Below are 24500 nucleotides of genomic sequence, written 5' to 3'. Positions count from 1 at the left end.
TGATCATCGCGATGGTCATGGGAGATACGCGGTGAGTGCGAGTGGTTCCAAGAAACAAAATGAGCATGTTTTCTCGCTCTGTTCGACCCGACAGACAATCAAAGCTGACAGAGCGAGAAAGAAAGCCCTTTTTTGTTGCTTAGGACCACACGCCAAGTACATTCCAAGAATGTCGTGACTATCACCGACAGAAAATGTCGTGACCAAGTGAGTGACCAAGTGTTGGGTGCAAAAACAAAATGTCACCAAGCATGTGATTGATCCTCCAACTGTTTGGATCTCATCTCAGATCATTTCAGTTGTGTACGTGAGCTGATTTGCGCTTCGTTTCAGTCATGAGTGTTGGTGACTTAAAAAGTGAAATTTGGCAGCACTGTTCACAGCCAGAAAAAAAAGTCATGATTATGCTTGCAACGAAATTAAGCTAAGCTTGTCAGTCAGAGTATCGCGTTAAACTCAAGCACTCGCGCGTCGCGTTCGGCATGTCATGACGCACTTTCATTGAGTATCAGCGATGAGCATCAAGCTACCACGGAACAATAAACATTGTTTACGGTGGTGATCGTCACGTGATGCTCATGACATTTTGCAGCACTGCGTTTGAGTAAAATGGTGGTTCATGTTTTGAATATTCTGAATATTTTATAACAATTATAGTTTAAAATAGTATTAAGCATCACATTATCGTTGTCTATTATTTATTTCTGTCATACTGGATGAAGTTGTTTTGATTCTAGCATTAATTTGTTGCAGCCTTTCGCATGGATGTTTTAGTTTTGCGAAACTTTTTGGATTCTTTCAACAATTTATTGGCATTTTCGCGCAAACTTAAAAAAAAAAACAAAAAAAATCTATCCTAATGCTATAATTTATTAACAATAATTAATACACATTATTTACAAAGCGTCATCGTTTGAAGCAGTATTTTCCATTCATTATTTTGAAAACAGCAATGAAAAAAACCCACCCCAAATCCAAACCAACTGTCAAACACAGACCGAAAGCTCCCCGAAAGCTCACCACACAAACGATTTGGCTTTTCGTTGCTTAAGCTTTCTCTCACTCTCTGGAAAAGCGTGAGAGAATTTTCCGGAGAATTTTCCACCATCGCCAAACACCGTTACTACGAGCACGTTTACGGCTGCACTCACCAATACAGCCATCCAGCGGAGGAATGTTGAACTTGAACACAACGCTTCGATCTCTCTCTTTCTCTTTGGCACACCAGGGAAAATGGGCTTGTTTTCATTCTAGCGTTTATTCCCCCTTTCCTCCTTTATGCGTGTATGTGTGTGAGTGAGGGTACAATCTTCACGATAGAAAAACACACAAACACATAAGGCATCGTACAACCGTACAGGGGGAACAGTGTCACCGTTCTTGCTATCAGTCAAACTGTCCACCCGTTCGTGTTTGCTGCTGCTGTGTTTCGCGCAAAACTAGTGCCAACTTGTGTGAGGACGGGTGTGGGAGGGGGTGGTGAAAAGCCCAGCGTACAACCAATTTCGGTGGACCGCGAGCCACACACGGGTCAGACATCAAGCGTGTCTCGAACGAACCAGTCGTCGTCGTCGTCGTCGTCGTCGGGTCGCCTGGGTCGTCTGGGTCGGTCGCAGGCAGGCAGGACACGGTGGCGTTAGTGTGCCAAAGGGACAGCGGGAAAGGAAGGGTGTGATTGCGCCGACAAACGCCGTTTCCAGTGTACCAACAGTTGTGTGTTTTGAGAGGGAGGGAGGTGTACAGTGTACTGGTGCAGCACACCAACATGGAGCAACCATGTGTGGTGCCGGAAATGGACTGATTTCGCCGTGATTTCGGTCCGTTCCCCGTCCATTTCCGTTTTTGGCTGGATCGATTGCGGTCTAAGGCGTAAGTATTTTCCGTCGGTTTGTGCTGGCAAGAATGAAACTTATCGAGTGGCTTATACAGTGTTTGGCAAGTATGGCATGGTGTTTGGGAAAGTTAAAGCTCCCAAACGAGCAGTGCAGTGTTTCGTCTGACAGTTCCATGTTGTTAAACATATGGTATCCCTTTCCCTTGGTGTTAGGGAACAGCGCCGTCGATAGAGCTTTAAGGCCAGCTAAAAACCTTCACCATTCTCCGTAGTTCTAATTTTTGTTCGATTGTTTTTCTTGTCCGCTTTTCTTCTTTACGGCTTCGATACGGGACACGGCACCCGTTCGCAGAATCGCAGCGTACAAGCGTACGCCGTCGTCACATCGTTCAGCACCGATCGCCATCATCATCATCATTCTACGCGGCGTAAGTCGTCCGCCGTTCAACAGCAGGATGGCAACAGCAACGACCGGACAGCGCCGAACGGCCACAACGATGAGGATGAACCAAATGCTGCCGGTGCTGGCGCTGGTCGCCCTGCTGGTGGCTGTGGGTGGTGCCCACTCCTATACGGTACCGCGCGATACCGACATCCTGCTAGCGGATGGGTTCTTCAAGCGTATGCGGGACCTGTTTGCCGAGCGCGCGTACGAAGACGCGCTCGGTGGTGGTGGTGCTGCTGCGGGTCCGGTAGAGATGGCGGACGAACCGGTAAGTAACGGGGAGGCGGGGGGGCAGAAGATCCTGCCCGACCTAACCACTACGTACTTGAGGCAAGATTCTCCCACCGATCCCCTTCCGAAGCATTCGATGTCGTTATTATTAAACGGAAATCGAGCTTTTTCGTCGAGAGGAGGGCTTTTCCTCATTTGGTGCGAGGGAGCGGGAAAAGGAAATGTAGCAATTCTCTGGCCCACCTTTTGGCCTTTTGGAACACTTTGCCGTTCGAAACAAAGCAAAGTCCTCATACCCCGAAGAAACAAAAGGAAGCTAAGGGGGAATGGGAGCTTGAAGAGCGCATTAAACAACGGCTTTGCTACGGTTTGTTAACGAGCGACGAGAACGAGTGTACTACTACTTCACAGTGTTGGGAGCTTCTTTTCAGTAGGGTGACTGGGGGAGGGGAGAATGGAAGAAACGGTTTTATCATTTCATCATCGAGCGCTTCTCTCCGCCTCCTAAATGACTCATTTTCGGTGGGTCGCTTTTCGCCTTCGATCGCTTCGTGCAGGTCAACGGAGCAACCAAAACGCGGGTCGTCCGACGGAGCTTCTCTCCACACTATCCATCCATCCACACACTCACACACCATTATCGATATTGACTTCCTGATGAAATGGGCGATGATGATGGCTGGGAGGTACCACATCCCCGAACGACGACAAAGACCATGATGATGATGATGTTGCTCGTTCGTTTCATATGCAACAACATCGACCACGGGACCATGGGACCACGGGCTCTGCATGACCAATGGCTTTAAATGATGGTTTTACTGTAGGTTGAAGAGGCTTAATGGTTTGGTTGTAACTGGAGCAAAACATACACACACACACACACACACACACACACATCCTCTTGGTGGTGTGGATGGTGGAATTGGAAATGATTCGGAAAATCCATTTGCCCAGAGTGAGTGTTTCCCTCTTTTTTTTTGTGGGATGTTCCATAAACAGAGCGACCGTCGGTAATATCTACAAACCGTTTTACTTAATCCTTTAAGCCGTTGAAAGCTCTTACCTGTACAAAGCAGCAAGGTTCTTGTTACTCCCATTATTAGATAGAGCGATCCTTTAGCGAGCTGCTTTGGACAAAATCGTAAATTGATTATATATTTAACCAGCCTCCTTCCCGGTTCACCCCGCTCTTCTCACAAGACATTAAAGTGAGCCGACAGTTCTTCCGGATTCAGTTCCTCACTTCCTGCTTGTAGCGATTCCCCGCTGTGGAATGTTATCCTTCTTTCGCAGTTTCGCAACTTTCGCAAATTGCAAATTCCAAACGCTGCTGCCTGGGTGTTTGATTTTCATCTTAATCCTTCCGCGACAACCTAAAAAACACAGACGAAGAAGCAAATTTCACAAGCATCGCACAAAACTTATGCACCATTAGAATTCCAGTCAGTTTCGCTGCCGGCCAGTGCCGCTCTTTGCCGCAAGCGCCCGGCGAATGCTTCACGAGTGCCATTCCTGCCGGCATCCATCTTAGACCTGCATAATTCAGGTCAATTTCATTCTACCTAGAAGCATAGGCAGCACCACCCGATAGGATAAGGTACATCGAGATAAGGCGCACGAGAACGCTTTGGTGGCGGTGGTGGTGGCGTTTGCCGTATCACCTCCCGTGCGTATATGCGGCATAATTAATGTTGCATCGTGTGCAGATGTTGGTGGAGTAGCCGCTTCACACTTCACACATATCAGTGTCCCGGGCGCATCTTCGTGGTCCCGGGCACAGCGATCGTTTCGTACTCAATATGCTCTCGGCAAAATTCCATCTGGCGCGAGCCTACCACCTCAGGAGTACTACAAATTAGATTGTCCGAGGAAGGAGATTCGTTATCGAGGATGGGCGAGCGCACGTGGAAAGTTGTTTATGTTTGTGCTAAACTTCGACCATCGCACAGCCCACGAGCAACCGCAACGGGATTGCGGATAGTGAGTGAATTTTTTAGGACGCTATTTTTGGAGGTTCCACTAATCGCGTTAGGCGCTAAGTTATGTGAAAAGGTGTAGTTGAGGGTGCTTACGCCACCGCATATGGCTGAGTGGACCACGGGCTCCCGTCGGGCACGGTTTTTGCGTAACACGATACGGAACTGGTGTCTCATTATAACCTCTTTTTAATAAGCGGGTACGTAACGGGGTATGCGGTTGTTATCACACAGTTGTCGGATGGTAGCTAATCCACTGGGTTAGTTGTCTATTATCCGTATGCACAGTTGCTCGTTAAAATGTTCCAGAATGTTGTCAAGTTGAAGTTAAGCTGCATTATCGATAGAAAAAAGGGCCGTTGTTAATTAATTAGTGAGCTGTTGCTTTTGTTTACTTCACGTTTTAATTCCTTATCAGAAAGGAAAAGACCAATTTGAAAAGCTGATAGGCTTAGCCATACAGATTGCATACTATTAGGCGTTTAATATTAGCATGCAGGTCAAAGTAGGCGTAAAATGCCTAAAAGTATGCAATTTGCAAAACAGAATAGCTATTTTATTTTTTAACAGATTAAAGCATACTTTTGGTTGTTTTTCACTCTGAACGGCATTATTTAGCCTATCTTAAAGTCAAACATTATCACGATCAGCATCTAAAAATGAATAACTATGTTTTGTTCCATACATTATGCATGAATACACAATGCTTCACGACAGTCTGGCTGCCTAAAACCAATATTAATTAGCATTTGCCAACCAATTGCTAGGCGCACCCAAAGTATGCAAAGTGTCTGCACTTGCTTCTATTTGCAAAAGCGAATGATTTGCAATTCATCAGCAGCAAACAAAATTCATCATCACTTTGGATAATGGAAAAATGTTTAATCGCATGCGTCATTGTGACAGCATTGACGGGGGCACACATGCGGTCCCTTCGTCCGCATGGGAAAAGTCACTCATGCGACTAATCATCATTAGCAAATTAATCTTCAAACGTCGGTTCCAAACAGATTCCCACCCAACACCCCTACCACACGATAAACGAGAGAGAGAGAGAGAGAGAGAGTGGGAAAGAGATCAATCATGAAATTTAATCACAAACTCTTAACTCTTTTCCCAAAAAAGCAGGAGAAGCATTTTTCTCTGTACGCTTGCTTCCGTTATCGTTGACGATCAAACGTCTTTTGTGCGCCGATTCGCCGCATGAAAGCTAGAAGATTTAGCACAAATATTCATTCACATTCCACATCCCATAGAGCAGAGAGCACACAGGAAAATGGCACATGGCCCTGCGCGAGGTGGAATGTTTGACTGTTTGAAGCTTGCAAAATCCAACCCAAAGTGTTCAGCCCGAACGATTCCGTACGTAGAGTTGATTCTTCTGATCGAAACGAACCCCACACGTTTTATGTGCTTTATTTCCCATACTTTACTCCAAAAAAAAGGAGCGTGTTTGAATCGAAAAGCCTTCTCCACTTTAACCCTGCATCACAAAACAAGGAGACAGAAAAGTGTGGAAACCGCTCACCAAACCCAGACGTTTGTTTTCAATTTCAGCCGTTGGGGGAAAGCTTTGTTGTTGTTGTAGTAGTAGGTATAAAAGTTTTTCTTTCTACTGCACAAAGCCTTTATCCAAAACGTCAATCGGTTGAATGGAAGGAGAGACCGCCCGAAGACTAACTAGAGTCTCGGCAGGAACTGCGGTGCAGGGTTGCTACAGCTACTTCCGGTTGCTGAAGATAGAAAAGCGCCTGCAAGAGTTACGGAGAAATGGTTTCCTTCTTCACCCTGCAGGTGTGGTCCCGCCGTAGTCGTAGTCGTCGATGGAAGCCGGCGAGCGGGCTGCGCGTGGTACAACACAAGATTTAGTAGTTGTTTTATGTTGCTGATGGTGGTGGTGGCCCCAGCCCGTTTTTTTTTTTTTGCCTCATACTTTGAAAATGATTCCCTTTTTACTACTTCCTTTCTCGGGGCTCTATTTTCTCTGTGCAACTTAATAGGGTTTTGTGTTGTCCCAGCCACACCACGGCGGTCCACGGCAAGCTCCATGTCCAGCGCTCCATGGTTGTACATGGCAAAAAGAAAGCAAGCGGCTTCTTGTGGTTAGTTTGCCGGATTCATTATGAAGATTTGTTTTTGTTCCTCCTCTTTTGCTTACTTTAGCTAGTTTTCTATGCCAGAGAAACACAAAACAGAGCCGAGTGTTCGTTTGATGGTGCGAAAGAGCAGAGGGCCAAACCCGCCGACGGAGGGCGTGCCACCACCGTCTGCGTGTACTGCGCCTTTAAAAGACTAAAGTAAAGTTTGCTTTTTATTTCCCACTGTACGCGTCACCTTCGTTGGTACGAGCTTCCCGAGCGAGCGGGTTTGAGATGGTGCAACTTTCCCCCCAAAGAAACCATACACACACACACACACACACACACACATACAGACTCATCCATCCGACCGTGAATGGGAAACTTCTAAACCATAAACCTAGCCTTCTCCTAGAGGGCAAGTACGGGACACCTTTCTCAACGGTACACAATCTCCAGCCCCCCAGAGAGAGATTGCGGAGGTGATTCCGGAGGTGACACAAAGTCCTGACCTCACCACAACTCACAGAGAACATTGGGGAGCTTGGGGAGTTTAAACTCAAAAGAAAGGTAAAAAAAAAGGTGCTACAGATTTCGAGCCAAGAGTTCCAGCGCTGGATATCTGCATCGCACAGAGAGGCGCCCGTGAAGCACAAACGTGAACGTGAAAACTGACACATTTGGAACAGTTTCTTCAGCACACCCCAATGACCTTAGGTGTCCCGGTGTCCGTGCCATCGTGTTTGCAGTGGCCGAAAAGTTTATCCCATCTTGGAACCTTCAGGAGTACAGAAAGGATGACACGGAATTAAAGTGGGGCGGAAAAGATTGGAAAAACGGGAACCGAAAAGTCTTCCTTTTGGAGTTTCGTGACCGCGACCAAAACTTTCCTCATTACTAGTTAGGCACCGCTGGCGGCAGCGGTGACTGATGACAAACGCCTGCCAGCCGGTCACTAAAGATGAGTTGAGATTTGTGTGTGTGTGTGTTGTGATGATGCGTGATGATGATCAGAGATGCTCAAGATGACGGGTCAGGTCGGCGACATGCTGTGAGGATTTGTGCACCTTTTTGCTGCTAACTGTTGACACATCACACCACCGAGGGGAGAAGAGATTGATGAAGCTTTTGGTTGGTTTGATTTGAGACTGCCATAAAAGTTTGCCACCAAAAACAGCACCAAATGGGAGAGCTGGAGAGGGGGAATGGATGAAGAGAACCCCTTTTTCGCATGATGATGAATGGATTCAATGTCAACTGGCAGGGACGGTGCGTCATATATTACCTTTTGATATTGATATATGGCACAGGCTCTGAACCTAACTCTCCCCTCTCTCTCTCTCTCTCTCACACTGTTTGGGCACAGATAAAGAGAGTGAAAAATTGTTTATCAGATATGAGGCGTACACCCAAAAGGGAGGATGTGAATTCCATGGGAATAATGCAATATTTGCACGATCAACCAAAAGTTTTTGAAATTCAGATTCTTCCGGACATTCCCCCCAAAACGACTCCAACAAACAGCACAGCAATAAATACGACAACTTATTATATGAAACCATCTCCCTGTTCTCTACCTCCGAAACTCGCACTCGTGTGCTGCCTGTTGCCAAAAGAAAAGCCTCACACTTAATCCCGTGCGTCCGTGTGCAGCCGAGGCTACAAAAAAAGAGGTGCTGGATAGAAACATTGGCACGATTCGAAGATCAGCAGCTCCCAACGGACGGCAAACGCAAACCCGGAACGTGTCTAAGTGGTTATTGCGTTATCTTCACCCCCCGGAGGAGGGGGGAGGGGGGTGTGGGGCAGGGCCATCTGGCACGGTGGCCCCGTTTTTCACACACAGTTTCGCCCCGTGGCAGTGGTAGCACACACGTGCTTATTTGTGTGTGTCTGTGCGATACGTTGCACATTTTGATGTGCGACACCTAGGCGCACTAGCTTCCCCGTTGCCGTTGGCCCCGTGTGCCAGTGTTTTGGTGTGGTTATGATTAAAGACCATTATCTGCCGGAGGGGACCACCATAGCAAGAGCCTTTCGGGGGTCACAAGGACACACAGGGAGCAATAAAAACTAATTGCAACAGCCGTGCCAAATAGCGCAACACGCTTTTACGCATCAGCAGCAGTCACATTTTAGTTTAGAGTTGCCGGAAAGTTTGCGGGGACCATAACGAACCCGAACTGTGAAGGGGGTGGTCGGTTAAGGGGGTTTTTTTGGAGCCCATTCAGCGTAGTAGAGGGTACCCAGCGTAGTAGAGGGTAACTTCCAGATGCTCCGAAACTACCACCCTGCAGTCTTGGTCTGTTGTGGAAGTTTCCAACAAAACCATCTTTCCCGTCTTCTAAAAAGACTGTACGAAGTCGTCCAGTTCTATGCCTATAACAGGAGAACCTGAACCTGATGAGCTTGATACGCTGCACGACAGCGAGATCGCTGTACATCTCTCGTTTGGTTCGTCGTTGTATCGGCTTCTCCATTGTCCTTCCACACATATGAGGTCAAAAAACCCCTTCGTCTGCGTGTCTTCCTCTCGAACACTTTGGACTTTGGAAGAGGGCTTCGTCAGATTAGGACAATGAACAGAGGCCTACGAGAATACTAGAACTATAAAATTACGATTTAGTTACTGCTTTTACCGCCTTTGAAGTAAACTGATTCCTCAGAGTACAGTATGAGCGGTTACTTTCAATCTGTTGTCGGAGTTGACCTTTGACCCGAGATATTCGGGTCAATGTAACCACGACGCAGTTTGAATTTGATTGTAGTTGAGCCGCTGGTAGTGCCACCATTAGGTTAGGGTCTTTGTCTCATTTATCTTCAGCTACAGAGCTTGAGTTCCAGCGTTTTGTGCAACCGTAATGCTTTATCTCTTTGCAAGGATAAATGTGAAGTTATCACTTTCAGTCGTATAGATACGAAACTATAATATAAGGATCATCTGGATAACGTAGTAGCCAGCAGCAATAGAGTGCTAGGATTAGTTATCGATATGACTCGCGAGCTTAACGATATACCCTGCACCAAGGCGCGCTTGCTCGCTACGGTTGCTCACTGTGTGCGAACAGCTGTTGTGCCGTCCAAAATCTAGAGAAATAAGACATGCTCTCTCGCTTTGGCACACAGGAAAGTTTTCCAATAGCTTCGGTTTTGCTCGTTGGGAGGGCGCAGACATTTTCATGATTTTGTATGACTTCGGCTGTTTTGGACCATACGTTTAGGCGCAGGCACTTAGTCCGGTTGTTGATATGGAGTATGCAAATATTGTATGGTGGCCAAATGCAGCGAGCCCTTTAGCACGTTTGGAATCAATGCAGCGCGAAATTACACGATTTGCAACATCGCTCATGGAACCAAAGGCTCGATTACCGGACTCTCCGTCACTACTGACTGGTACGTTCCTGCCACGGGCACCGCTCCTTGACTCGGGCAATGTTGACCCTCGACGACCGTAGGACGCCATTTAGCTCCTCTGATCCGTTCCTACTCATGTGCCGTGTTTTCAACGTCGTCAGCGACGCTTTTGAGCCCAGGGATTTAATCCCGACTGAGTTTAATGATCGTGTTTCTGTGCTAACTTCTGTCGCATAGTGCACATTTTTGCGTTCTATGTTAGTTCATCCATTGTAAAACATTGCTAAAATGGTTCGAAGGGGGCATTACTACTGTCCATCGATAGACTAATGAACATAAACAGGTTTCAGCTGAAGAAGATCAGTAGACCAATGAATTCTACACATCACAACATAAGCCAGATCGTGGGTTAAGATATAGCAAAATGCTCTTTCCAGAGTCACCTTCACCTTCACGTCTCAAGGAATGGCTCCAAAACTTGAATAGGAAACAAACAAGCCATTTCTTGCCCGCTCTCAGGACTCAAACAAACCAATTCTTATTACTCATTCCAGCAAACAGATACAAACACAACACAACAGGTCATTGAACCTTAACTCCCAACAATGAAAGATGACATTTAAACTTGCGCTTAGTATTGGTTACCAAAAAGTTAGTTCCCAAAACCCAAAACCCAACAAACAGCGGCGGGAACCAACTAAAGCAAATGGAAAAGGACACTTTTTGTTATCACCGCCCAACCGTTGGGGCAACAAACTTTACGGCTCACCTTGCGTTATGATTAATAGCATCATAATGCTCTGACCCCCCTCTGATGATAATAAACACAAACGATTCACCGGGCCTCGGCCAGTCGTCCGAGAGTGCACTGTGTGTGTGTGTCCTTCTCCCTCTCCCCCCAGGAGAATAACGCAAATAAATTGTCTATCGCACTGCTTCCATTTGCTGTATTTGCTGTAGCTACCAGCAGCCAAAGCCGGCAAAGAAGAGATTAAGTTTCCATGATTCATTTTAGTGCGCTTTTAGAGTGCTGGAAGGCTCACAAAAAAAGCTCCCCTTCCCTCACCACTCTGCTCGAATAATTCATATGTGTAATGGATTTTCCAAAACCGGCCAGGACTCCCAGCCCCAGGACCAGGTGTATGACAAACGAGCGATCCTACGAGCGATGCGTACTCTCCGATGCGATGGAACTGGTGCGCCTGGACCTAAAATACTGGCCCCACAGTTTTGACATTCGGGAAAGCGTTATAAAGAATGCTTTCAGGCGTGCACACAGACACACATAAAAACAGCATCCTTCCTCTAGAAACGGCCGTTACCCTCCTCCCCACGGGCATCATTCGGATGATCTGTTTCCTTTTCGTTTGTGATCACACAAATTCCGAGATATGGGGGCCCTGGTGGAGGACGTTACGTTCCACGAGGCCAAACAAAAAAACATGCGGTGCGTGTCTTTCTGGGTATGGGATTATGATTTCCAAAACCCAGAACCACAAGAGTGAAGTACCATTGGAGCTTAATGGGTACCACCACCGTGTACCATCTTGCCTCAATGTAATGTGTGTGCGTGTGTGCCGGCGACTCGAGAACGGATTGGAAAACGGTGCTTCTCCATCGCGCTCCAATGGAGGAAACATAGGCACGAAGGATGCGATGTACCAAGAAACAGCATATGTAAGCCAGACGGGCGACACAAGCGAGTAGTGATGGGTCATCAGAATTGCACCCACGGCTCGGAATCGCTTCCGAGTATTGCTACTCCGGCTCCGATTCCGACAAATTCAAACCGTCAATTCCGCCCAGAGCCGTTCGGAGTCGTCCGGAGCCGTCTGGAGCCGGTCGGAGTCGTCCAAAACCGGTCGGAGCAGTTGGAACCATTGCACATTGGGCAAACGCCTGTATAAAAATCGAAAAATCAACTTCACCGCAGGTTAACACCATAATCATTTTCTCAAAATAGATATCAAACTTAATTGAAACCAAAATATTTCACGTTTTTATCTTAAACTTACTGAGATATAGGCCATCAAAGTGTAAACTTTGTGTTTTTTGTCCCAAATTTGAGCTATTTTTCGACCAAACATAAACCATCATATTTTAGTATATAATGGTTAGATTTTGATAACCAATGTGTCGTTGGAAAGGTTTTTTGTTCTACTTTGATGGAATGTCTGAATATTTTGCAAAGAATTGTTTTTAAAGTATATAAACGATTGAAAACCAAACATCTCTGCCGAATTTTTGGATATTTTCATTTTGGAGAGTGTGTTGTTGTACGGGACATACACCACCAGTATGCAACTACCTGTCATAAACGAGTGAAACGAACAGGCATAGGAAACAAAGCTGAACAGAGAAAAAAAGTTTAAAAAAGGTCGTATGATAGGAATAAGCTCTTTTCAAAATTAACCATGAAAAAAAAGAATCGGCTTTTTAGCGCGTAATACTTAAAAATCGTTTTTAGTAAGGAACTTACTCCGCCTTCGTTTGAATTGTTAACAATAATTGTTGATGCTGTTAACTACTACGCAATAATGCAATGTTGTGAGCGATAATTATTAAGTTTTATTCGCTGTCTTGACGATTTTAGTATAGGACTGCCCTGTATAGTAAGAGCAATTGTATCGAATGAAGAAAAACTGCAATAGCACGAGGAATTGATTTTCATCCCGGCGTTTGTATGGCCGTTGCCCACTCTGCATTGGAGGCGTCCGGAGCCGTCGGAGTCGTCCAGAACCGGTCGGAGCAGTCGGAACCGTTGGAGCCGTAGGAGCCGTTGTCGAGACTCCGACGGCTGCAACCGGCTCCGACGTCTCCAACCGGCTCCGACGGCTACGCTGGCTCCGAAGGCTCCAACACCTCCGACCGGCTCTGGACGGCTCTGGACGGCTCCGACCGGCTCCAAATGGCTCCGGACAGCTCCGAGTTCGGATTTTTGCACCTACCTTCCGGAACCGCTTCCGATTTTTGTTGAATTTACCCATCACTACAAGCGAGGTTTGTTTAGAGAGCTTTCGAGAGGGCAAAGAGAATGAAGAAGAGCTCCCCTCGAAAGAATCACACACACACACAGAAACACATGAAGGGACATTCATCATGTAAATTGTGCCGACCTTTGCTGGGGATTGGGAACTGACAACACACAGGTTTGAGCAGTGTGAGCTGAAAGGTTGAAAGTGTTTGAATTAATCATGACTTTCGGGACTTTCGGGACCCCGGTAGGGGGAGTAAGGGGCCAAAACAGTATTATCAAAGCAGCCTCTCTCTCCCGATGAGTTCTCAAAACGAGCCTCAAACAAATAAGCCGGCGTTCCCCCACAGCTTTGTGTATGTCTCATGCCATGCCGTGCCGTTCCGTTTATGAGCTTTTGTTAGTTGATACGCATCAGAGAAAACCTCCCAGGAAGAGAAGTGCACTGAGGCCGTGTTTGAGACACCCGACGCACAACGTAGGTAGTTCGCCGCGACATACAAGTAAGCATATATCTTTATTATTATTGCCAACACCGTACCGTGCCGATGAGCGGTTTTCCCGGAATGCTGCTGCCTCGTTACGCACACGCAGGATTGTGCACGGCGTCTCCTGCCATCACACGGTGTCACCTGGTGGTGTGCTTTTGTTTCAAAGAAAGCACCAAAGAGCGGAAAGCATTAGCACATTCTAAGCCGCCCATCAACGCTGTGAGCTGTGGGGCTGGTCGTAGCAATTCGCGCGGCAGTCTACCTCCGATCGATAGGATCGCGTTATCAGCAACGTGTGACTCCCGGAGCAAGCTCGCAGCTCGGATAAATCAATAATCCCCTCACCCACACAAATGGGAACCCATTTATGGGTGGCTTTGTGTTTGAGGTGCTGACATATGAGCCACCGGGGAGAGCAAGACCGGTTCCTCTCAATGTTGATTAGTCAGTCCCCACTGGAAATGGTGAAAGATTGGAAGTCTAATTTCAAACACCCAGGGCAGGTGTTGTGTGCCTTATTGAATTACCCTTTTTTTTCTGGGGAAAGCTGAGTTTACGCTTGTCACCGTGACGCGTAATGATGATATGGCATGATCGATCGACGCAGCACTCACGAAGCCCAACCGGGCACCATTTGTTTCGAAAATTGTTTCTGGGAAACCGTGAAGCATTCGAAAAGAATTGTTTTAATATTTAAGGGAAAATCAAGTGACAGTTTCTTGGGAAGAAAACTCCCCTTTTGGGAATGTTTCGAATTATACATGAGTTCTTGGGAAATTGAATTAGTGATGGGAAAAATGATTTTTTTGTCGGAATCGATCCCGGCTAGCTCCGCAGTTTTCTGGAATCGATTCTGGATAGTAGGTCTGGAATCAGTTTCCGGAATCGATTTCGGAATCGGCTCCGGAATCAGAATCGACTACGGAATTGGTTCCGGAATCGGCTCCAGAATTGATTTCGGAATCGGAATCGGTTCCGGAATCGGCTTCAGAATTGATTCCGGAATTGGAATCGGTTCCGGATTCGACTCCGGTATCGACTCAAGAATCGACACCGGAATCGGTTCGGCTCTAGTATCAGAATTCCTAGCTCCTAAATTAGAATCGGCTTCCAAACGGAGTTAGTTTCGGCATCGCCACAAAAATAGGCGTTTGGGTCCAATCATACTACAATTTTGATAACCGCAAAAAATCAAAATTTACTTGTAAAACATCAATTTTCATGGAGATTCTCGGACTCGAAGTCAACTCTGGAATCGGCTCCGGAGTCAACTCCGGAATCGGCTCCGGAGTCAACTCCGGAATCGGCTCCGGAATCGGCTCCGGAATCGACTCCGGAATTGGAATCGATTCCAGCATCGGAATCGGCTCCGGAATTGATTCCGAACTCGGAATCGAAATCGGGTAGGTTCGATTCCGAGGTCCCACCACTAAATTGAATGTTTTGATCTCAGACAGCCAATGCCAAAATCTGTGACATTTCTGAGAAAGTTGTGATACAATTTCATACAACAGCATTGTTTGAATTTCCAAAGAAGACCCAGACATTTAGCTCGACTAATCAGTGTCTGAAATCAGACACGAATTCCTCAAAACCGAGCCTCATTTAATACGCCATTTTACGCATCTCTCTCCTCTCCACAGCCACCGCAAGCGCCGGTCGATACCTCGCATCTGGACAGTCCGCCGAAGCCGAAGCTGGTGGAGGACTGGCCCAAGGTGAAGCACACCTTCGGCCAAGTAACAGCGGTCACGATCGATCTCCAAGGCAACCCGGTCATCTTCCACCGTGGCAGTCGCACATGGACCATGGAGTAGGTTTTGCACCGGCGTTCTGGAACATTTTGATCAATTTTCCAATCCTCCTACCCCTCCACAGAAGCTTCAACGCCACCAACCACTACCAGCACATCGCGGAAGGTCCGATCCCGGAAAACACGATCGCAACGCTGGCCGCCTCGGACGGGGCCGTGCTGGAGGAGCGTGGTGCCGGCATTTTCTACATGCCGCACGGGCTCACGATCGACCACAACGGTAACATGTGGCTGACGGACGTGGCACTGCACCAGGTGTTCAAGTTTATGCCCGGTCGGGACTATCCCGCGATTACGCTGGGCCATCGATTCGAGCCTGGCTCGTCCAAGAGCCATCTGTGCAAACCGACGGCCGTCGCGATTGCCAGCACGGGTGAGATCTTCGTCGCGGACGGGTACTGCAACAGCCGGCTGCTCAAGTACAATGCGGCGGGCCGCCTGATCCGCACCATCCCGCAGCCGCCCGAGTTCCTGTCGCTGCAGACACCGCACGGACTGGCACTGCTCGAACATCTCGACATGGTGTGTGTGGCGGATCGGGAAAACATGCGCGTCGTTTGCCCCCGTGCCGGTCTGCAGACATCGTACGGCGAGGGTACGCAGGCGGCAACGATTCAGGAGCCTGATCTCGGTCGCGTTTTTGACGTGGCCGCCTACGGCGATCTCGTGTACGCAGTGAACGGTCCGACCTCGCCAATGATCCCGGTGCGTGGCTTCACAATCGATCCACGCTCGGAAACGATCATCGACCACTGGGGCAAGTTTGAGAATCCGCACTCCATCACCTTCTGCCCGAACGGGTCGGCCATGTACGTGACCGAAATCGGGCCGAACCGAGTGTGGAAGTTCACGCTGACGATGTAAGCAGCAGCAGCAGCAGCCGCAGCTTCATGCTTCTTCTCGTGCCACACTGCACACGGGTTGCGTTCCGTTCTCGTTGTGTTCCCGCGACCCGCTCAACATGGTGCAGCAAACAACAACAGCAACAACAACAGCAAATAACATCCGCCTGCTCCACGGTGACCACGATTTAGCCCTCGAACACCATTGGAAAACATGAAGAAAATAACAACAACCCTCGGAACGGGCGGTGACGGACGACACGGACAGAGACACGGACTACGCACACGCGCGGTTCGGTACGGGAAGAGCATGTGGTGGTGGTGGTGGTGCAGCAACGGAAAGGCAAGGAAAGGAGTGCTTGCCCCCAAAAGCTCCAATGCCGCACCGCAACGCTTGCCTATTCCAGCCGGGAAGCGTTGCGTTACGGTGGTGGAATGAGCACAACTTTCGCTACGGGAAGCGAACCCAGCAGCAACACGTTTATGAAAAGTGCATTTCAAGCAGCAGCAGCACGGAAAGATGAAACCGAAAAGAGCCGTAAGGTAAAAACAAAACATCCAAACCAGACAAAGGACATGGATAGATGGTGAGGATACATTAAACTGTGCAAACACGGGGTCGAGGTCGAGATTCATTGCAAGTTGATCCTTGCTCTGCTAACTGTAGCAAGCAGAACGATGCAAACCTCTACACCATGCATATATACACATAACTATACATATACATATTCATATACATAGAAGCGCACCAGCTCACCAGCCTCTCTCGCTCGGGGCACACGTCATTTTGATCAAAAAGGCCAGGATTGGGTAGCCGCCGCGCAGGCATTAGAGCAAAAGGTACTTAACCGAGAGTAGTGATTTATATACATAGCCTCACAACACAAACAAACACACTGCTGCAGCCACAAGTATAATGCAATTATATATATATACATAAATACATACATATATATTTATATGGAAAGTAATTTCAAAACAGTGTACCACAAGCAGAGTCGCGGGAATTGCTCAAAGCATTCCACCAGCCCGTGCGTGATGATTTGTACACAAGCAGAAGGGTAAAAATGGTTTAAAAACAGTTGAACAACAATATTACAAATTCAACTAAATTGTTCTCTCTCTCTCTCTCTCTCTTAATATACAGGATGAAAGAAACAAACAAAAACATGCATTTTTTAATTGTGTAGAAAAAGAAATATACCAAAAATACAGATATATCCTTTTTCTAGGAGAACGAAGTAGAAGCAGCAAAGTATGCACAACAAAAACCCCAAAAGCAACGCTTTACGTTTGATAAGTAGATTAAAACCAACCTTGGAACCAACAGCAACAAAAAACTACTACAATTTAAAGTACACCAATTACACATTACATGTTGAGCGCTGCAGAAGATGAGGAAATGCAAGTAGTTCTTCTCAAAACTGGTAGAAAAATCCGCAAAAAAAGGGGCGCAATTAAAAATAGCGATGCCCTCGCTCGCTAGCAGTGGACGAGCAGTGCTTTGTAGTGAAAATAATGCAATCTAGAACAAAAAGAGAGAGAGAGAAACAAGGTTCATTAAAAGTGCAAACAAACACCCCACACAATAATCCAACGACGCCGTAAAGCACCACGTTTTACTAACCCCCGCCCGCTAAGCGAATAAGGCGCAAAATACACAACACACACAGCAACACACAAGCAAGCATATTTTTATACGATGAATATAGTGGATAAATAATGAATTATTAACATGAATTGATAAAGTAGTTTATGAATTCCATAAGCAAACTGCAATAAGCAAAACCCGCTGCAAGCAGGCAGCAGGCAAAATGTATCAAATACACACACACTCAGACACAGACTTGCAGAAGTCCGCCGGCGCGTCCGAACATCAACAGGGCGCGCAGGAGTTTTTGACGAGGAAGAAGAATATTTAACAACAAAAAAAACATCAACAATATATAGCAAAACAAGCAGCAACAACAACAAAAAAGTATAATATAATTACCCAATATTTATCGCGCGAACGGGAGCAGCAGGGCGTTACACAGGTCGTCGCGCGTTTCATTATTAATTGTTCTCCGGGGAGGATTGCGCGCGTTAAAGCGGCGGCAGAAGAAGATCCGCGTTTTTCACAGTATGCTTCCTTACGGCGTGGTCGCTGTGGATCACACACTTTGCTGTGTGATTTCCGATGAGATTGCTCCATTTTTGCTGAAAGCAACAGACACACCATTAGTTTGTTTCCGTTTCTGTTCACACTACAATAGTATACAACTTTCTAGTTCAATGCCTGTTAAAATTGAGGAAAACAATTCATTAGAAATGTAGAGAAATCAGTTGTGAAATGTAGTAGCAAAAATACAGTTACAAAATCCATACTGGAACAATTACACAAATACAAAAAAAAACAGAAGGACAAACGTTATATGGTTTCTGTACTTCGGCGGGACCCTCCTCCACGCAGCACGATGCGTGCGTGCGTGTCAAGTGTTTCAAACGGGTTGAAGATGATTTACGAAAGAATTTACCAACATTCACACAAACACACACACACACCATTTAAGCGTAATTCGATTTGAATTTATACACAAATATCTATAGAGCCGGAAGGAGTGAAGGGAGATGGAAATGAAACTGTACGCCACTACCACAATAATTGCATGTTAAGAGACATTATAATATAATACCGTATATATACATACGCAAAAAACAAAGAAAGAGATAAATTATAACTACACAATACTATTCGTACAATAATGACATACAAAATTATATTATAAAACCTATATATATATATACACACAGCCACACCAGATCTAAGTATATATATATAAAGCTGAGACACATCCACACAAACCACAACTATAAAGCTACTGTTAGGCAATTTTATAGCAAAAACTCACTGACTAACAAAGCCCCAAACACACAGCTTAGAGCTGAAGTTACGAGATAGAGAGCAAGTGCAACTATTATTCCTACTATACACTACACCGCGACGGGTTTGGAGTAACGGTCGGTTTGAGTATGAAAAAAAAATATACACCACACATACACACATACATATATGTTACTTTCACACTTATCTACTGGCCACAGAGTTGTGGGGAGGACATTTGTGTGAACAAAACAATAAAAAAAAGAAAACCAGTAGAGAACAATCCCCTGCTCACAGACCCAAACACACACTATCCACACACACTCCATTTACAGAGAAGCAACACATATGTTGAATAAAAAAATTATCATTTATTTTCCAGCCTTTTCCCACGTGTTGAGTGCTTTACTACTCGTTTACTAAATCAAAGAAATGGCTCCTTTTCTGTTGAAGAGCAAGCCTTGAGTAAAATAGTAAGCTATGATTATTAATGTAAGGTTCTTCAAATATAGTCTTGTTCCAACCAGCAACCTTTACACAGCTACTCTCTACAGGCTTAAAACACTACGTACAGATAACGGTAAGAAATACATGAACAAATCCCTAACAACATTCTTGCAGAAAGAGGGCATCCGCCATGAAACTTCGAACGGATACACACCACCACAGCAAAATGGACTGGCGGAACATGTTTAATGTTCCAAGTAAACATGACAACAAACGCTGTCATCAGCCTCGAAGTAATTTTTCTAGTTGGAGGTTGTTCACCGGACGTGAAAGTTACAGCGATGCAAGAGCCAAGAAGCACATTCGTTAGACTGGACATCGAAGAAAAAGCTGCAACCCAACCTGTGCAAATCTCGGTTCCCAATTTTGCACCTGATGCTGAATCAGACAGCACGTTGGAAGACAATGATGCAGAGACGGATGGTGAACTCGATGAAAGTATGACAGACGACGAAAAACAACACTAGTACAGAAACGATGGTACAATCTGAAGGCGATTCGAGTGATTTTCTTGGGTTTTCCCCGAAGCGATGTCGATGGCTTTGTTGCAGTTGCATCTGATATGAACAGTGGAGCAGGTGCTGATCCTGTTTCTCACCAAGAAGCACACGCTAGGGACGATAGTAATGAATGGCGGACTGACATGCAGGAGGAGTATAACGCTCTGATGGAGAACAAAACCTGGACGCTAGCTTCGCTCCCGAAAGGAAGACAAGCGATAAAATGCAAATGGGTGTATCGGACCAAATGCGATTCATCTGGAAATTTAACTCGATTCAAGGTTCGTTTGGTCGTCAAAGGATTCTCACAGCGAAAGGGGGAAGATTATGATGAAACGTACACTCCCGTGTTACGGTATAGTTCGCTGCGCTACCCTTTTGCCCTGGCTATCAAGCATGATCTGATGATAGACCAAATGGATGCAGCAGCAGCATTTCTGCAAGGAGATCTTGATGAAGAGATTTACATGGAGCAACCACCAGGACATCAGGAAAAATCCAGGACAAATCCAGGGCAAAAACACTGGGACGCAGTGAAGCATGTTATGCGCTATCTTCGAGGGACTTCTAATCTCATATTGGTTTACAGAAAGAATGTAGATTCGGAAATTATCGGTTATCAGCATCTGTGATGCTGATTGGGGATCTGATCCAGATGAACGAAAATCCACCACTGGTAACATCTTTATGGCGCAAGGAGGAGCTATTTCATGGATGTGCAAGAAGCAATCGACGGTAGCCTTATCTACGTGTGAGGCTGAATACATGTCTGTATCGGCGGCGGTACAGGAAGCCTCATGGTGGTGCGGACTTTCTGCGAAACTGACGAATGCGGATGGAGTGATTGAAATTCGTTGTGACAACCAGAGCTGCATTGCGATCGCGAAGAATGGTGGGTATCGTCCACATCCACAAAACACATTGATATACGTCACCATTTCATCAAATATGCTCTCAGCCGTGGGATTGTCAATCTAGAATATGTCAGTACGGAGGATCAGATTGCAGAAGGGCTTACTAAACCATTGCAACGGAATAAGTTCGAGATTAGTCGCAAGTTAATGGGTATCTCTGAGGCTTGAGGAGGAGTGGCCTTGAGTAAAATAGTAAGCTATGATTATTAATGTAAAGTTCTTCAAACATAGTCTTGTTCCATCCAGCAACCTTTACACAACTACTCTCTACATTTTCGAATGTAAATTGTGAAGCACTTTGATGGTTCGCTGATCCGTTTGTTTTTAATGCATTGTTTCTCACAAAGCGGTTTATTTCACTCACCGTATGTGCCCCGTCCCGCTACGCGTCATAAAGAGACCGATTTGAATTTAATAATTGAACAATTTTGAACCACACCCTGACTTCTACGTACATTAAATAACAAGAATTCCCTACTATTCGCTCACATAAGTCACCGCGAAAGCAAACTAGCTTCGGGCCAGTCTAATTCAAAACAATCTGTGCTTTACAAGTATGTACATGAGATCGCTTAACAATAATTCAAGTGAGAAGAAAATGAGCTGATATCGTGTATGATCTGATCCGCAAACAATGTGCGCTACTGGATAGGATGATGATATTGGACATAACATAACATTGTAAAGTTCTCATTCTTACTTACAAAAAATTCTTAACGAAACCAGCTTACTGGTAGGAATGTGCGCTAGAGCAAATCATTGTAGAGGATCACTAACACTGTCCAAAACTTAAAACGGAAAACAAACAAACCAAATAGAATGCTTATCAAACTAATCACCGTTACCGGGCTGAGACGGAGAACGGAAGAAGCACAACGATTGCTTTAGAACAGCCCTCATTGACGACTTCTTCCACGACCCGCGAGCGTGCAGTCTTATTGTTGGGATACGACCCCATCGACCGTAGCTGCTAATGAAATCTTTCCTAGGCTGTTAAGCAAGTGTAATAAAAGGCACTTCTTTTCGTCTTTTTTTGTTTCTTTTTTCCTACAACCACTAAATTGCTTCACTGAGAGAGCTTCTGTTTAACAACATTGTGCGCTAGCTGCTGCGTTGTCTTACGGACTATTTCACTACAAAATGCCCATTCGAAGGGGGTTTAATAAGGATATCCTAAAAACAGCATTGTGACTAACAAAATAAGCTAAAGGCAAGCCCTTGTGTGGGCGGATGATTGATTGACATTTACGCGCTTGCTTCGCGCATACATACACGGTGCGCGCTTCGCCCCATGGGGGGAGGGTCGGTTTATTGCACATTGGCCCCCGCGCGGCGCCGGTGCACACTCAGAATTTCCACTCCTTCAAAAACTTTACCACCCGATTTAGCTCACCCAGCCAGCTCTTCAGATCGCTTTGCGTGTCTGCCGCCAGCAGGTAGCAGATGACATTGTTATGGCTTTGCGTCGTACCACCACCACCACCACGCTGCTGCTCCCCTGGTGACAGTGGTCGAAGCAGTCCGTCCCGGTCTTGATCACCGGCCGAGCAGCTCGGGCTCGTCGTACGGCCGGTGGTGCTTCGGAAGCTGCCGATGCCGCTGCTGTTGCAGCTAGCGCCGGCACCGGCCGCCACCCGGGACGCAAATATTTCCACCTTAAGCGTACGGGGACGGGAGCAGATCGTGCGATCGGCCAGCTGTATCCGCTCGTTTATACATTTCACCAGATCGATGTACAGCACCGGTTGCTACGGGCGACGTGAAAGGATTGTAGAAACGATTAGTGATAAAACAAACGACACTGGGAGGAAAGAAGAAGGATTGCCCACTATTTACTTACCTTTTCCTGGCACTCCTGCGGATAGTTCCAAAACTCGAGCATAAACCCGTTCAGCTTGCACCAGCGCCGGCTCCAGGTGATGCTCTCGTCGCTGCCCTCCACCTTTTCGCCAACGTCCAGAAATCCGGCCATGTCGGAACCGTCGAACCGTACCTCGCTCCGCACGCTCATGCCGATCGTGCCGACCATGTTGGAGGTGTACGCCATCGAGTCGAGCGTCAGATACTTGAACTCCTCCGCGATGAACAGGGCGCTCTGGTCGTCCCCCCGCCGGCAGACGACCGGCTGAAAGTGGCCCGTCGTCGAGTAGTAGGAATGGCCTTCCGCCAGCAGCTCCTCATCGCCACCCTCCAGCATCGTCGACAGGTGCGTGTTGTGACTGGTGCGGGCGGTCGCGTACGTCGCATCGAAATGCTTCTCCTCTTCCGGTGCATCGTCACCCTCGGCGGTACCGTTGGCCGTCAGCAGCGTGAAGGACGTGAGCGTAAGGAAGCCTTGCGATTTGAAGCGCGAAAACTCGTTGTCGAAATCGAACGTTTTCGGCGAGCTGGAGCGGAACGATAGCAGCCGGCCGGCTTCGCGCAGCTTTTTCGACGGCGAGGGACAACTGAGGGGACGTTTTGAGTCCTGCAAAAAGGAATAATAAAACCAATTAGCGACATAATTCATAATACATTAAAAAAAAGGACGTAAACACACACCTTCTCTAGATGGTAGCGACTTTCGAAGCTGTAGTTCTTCACGTTCTTGCGCAGCTGCAGCACAAACACCTCCACCTTGATCTCGTAGTTCGCGTCCAGATTCGCAAACTGTATCGCACAGTCGCGCAGGTACACCCGCCCATCGGCGTGCCGTTCCTTCGCCACCGTCGCCTTCACCTCGTGCTTGTACGTGCACACCACCACGTAGAAATAGTTGAACAGCGCATCCCGCACGGCCGCCTCCTTCAGCGGGAACTCAAAGTTGCTCAGCGTGACCGTACCAACGCGCTTCCCCTCAGCCAGCGTCATCCCGTGCGCCTGGTAATCGATCTTGTTCAGCTCGTTGCGCACCGCCGTCTCCTTTTGCGTGGCCACCAGCAGCAACCGTTCCGCCTCGATCAGTTCCGGCGAGCACTCGAACTCGCGCGTGCTGCGGCAGATGCCGAGCGCCTGCTTCAGCTGCTTCCGGGCGTCCCCCTGCCGGATGATCTGCTGCATCAGCTCGCTCATGTGCTGGCTGCTGAGCTCGGTCATCGAGCTGCCCGCCGTTACGATGCTGCCGCTACCCTCCGTGAACGAGCGGTACATATCGTCCGACTCCTCCTGCTCGCTGCACTCGAGCCGGCGCCGGGCAGCCGACTGCTGCACGCTCTGCGTGTGGCCGATGGTGTTGAAGTGGTGGGTTTGCTCCACGGGACGCCTCCGGGGGGAGTTGGCCGCCGACGAGGAGGCTGAGGACGATTTACTCGCAGTCCGCTCCTCCAAATAGTTGGCCAACCGCTGGCGCTCATTCTTGATGAACGTTTTGCTCTTGCGGAAGGACGATCGCAGCTTGTCCTTTAGGTTGCGCATCACGGCCGTCCCGGAGGTGGTGGACATTTTAGTGCTCGTTAGGGAGCCGGTGATCGGCGACAGGTTGGAGGCGCTGGATAGGCTGTCGTCCGGCGCGTGGCTGATCAGCTCGGAAACGTCGACCGTGTCGATGGTTTGATTTTTGCTCGCTGGTTTCTGCAGCGTTCGCAGCGGGCGAGGAGCTAGATCAACCGTATCGTACCCGATGTGGTCGTTCTCGTTGCCCCCCATCGAGGAAGAGGCGGTCGTCTCCGTGTCAAGCGTCCCCACGTCCGACAGTGT

At 47.3% G+C, this 24500-nt stretch overlaps 2 protein-coding genes across 2 annotated transcripts; one reads left to right on the top strand and one right to left on the bottom strand.

Annotated features, from left to right (window-relative positions):
• The first annotated feature begins 1348 nt into the window (after positions 1-1348).
• On the top strand, positions 1349-19296 carry LOC1276453 (peptidyl-alpha-hydroxyglycine alpha-amidating lyase 2). The gene is made up of 4 exons (XM_061649628.1): positions 1349-1869; positions 2187-2547; positions 15030-15199; positions 15265-19296. The coding sequence occupies exons 2-4, from the start codon at positions 2290-2292 to the stop codon at positions 16061-16063; spliced, it is 1227 nt and encodes a 408-aa protein (XP_061505612.1). The 5' UTR covers positions 1349-1869; positions 2187-2289; the 3' UTR covers positions 16064-19296.
• Positions 19297-21142: 1846 nt separating this feature from the next.
• Positions 21143-24499, bottom strand: LOC1276452 (uncharacterized). Its single transcript, XM_061649617.1, has 3 exons — positions 23367-24499; positions 22666-23292; positions 21143-22573 (listed from the first exon to the last, which is right to left on the bottom strand). The coding sequence occupies exons 1-3, from the start codon at positions 24447-24449 to the stop codon at positions 22172-22174; spliced, it is 2112 nt and encodes a 703-aa protein (XP_061505601.1). The 5' UTR covers positions 24450-24499; the 3' UTR covers positions 21143-22171.
• Position 24500: the final 1 nt, after the last annotated feature.

The sequence above is a fragment of the Anopheles gambiae genome, chromosome 2 (assembly GCF_943734735.2).
Source record: "Anopheles gambiae chromosome 2, idAnoGambNW_F1_1, whole genome shotgun sequence".
NCBI classification, from domain to species: Eukaryota; Metazoa; Arthropoda; class Insecta; order Diptera; family Culicidae; genus Anopheles; species Anopheles gambiae.
The sequence above is the reverse complement of the archived record's forward strand: the minus strand, read 5'-3'. Positions and strand labels throughout refer to the sequence as shown.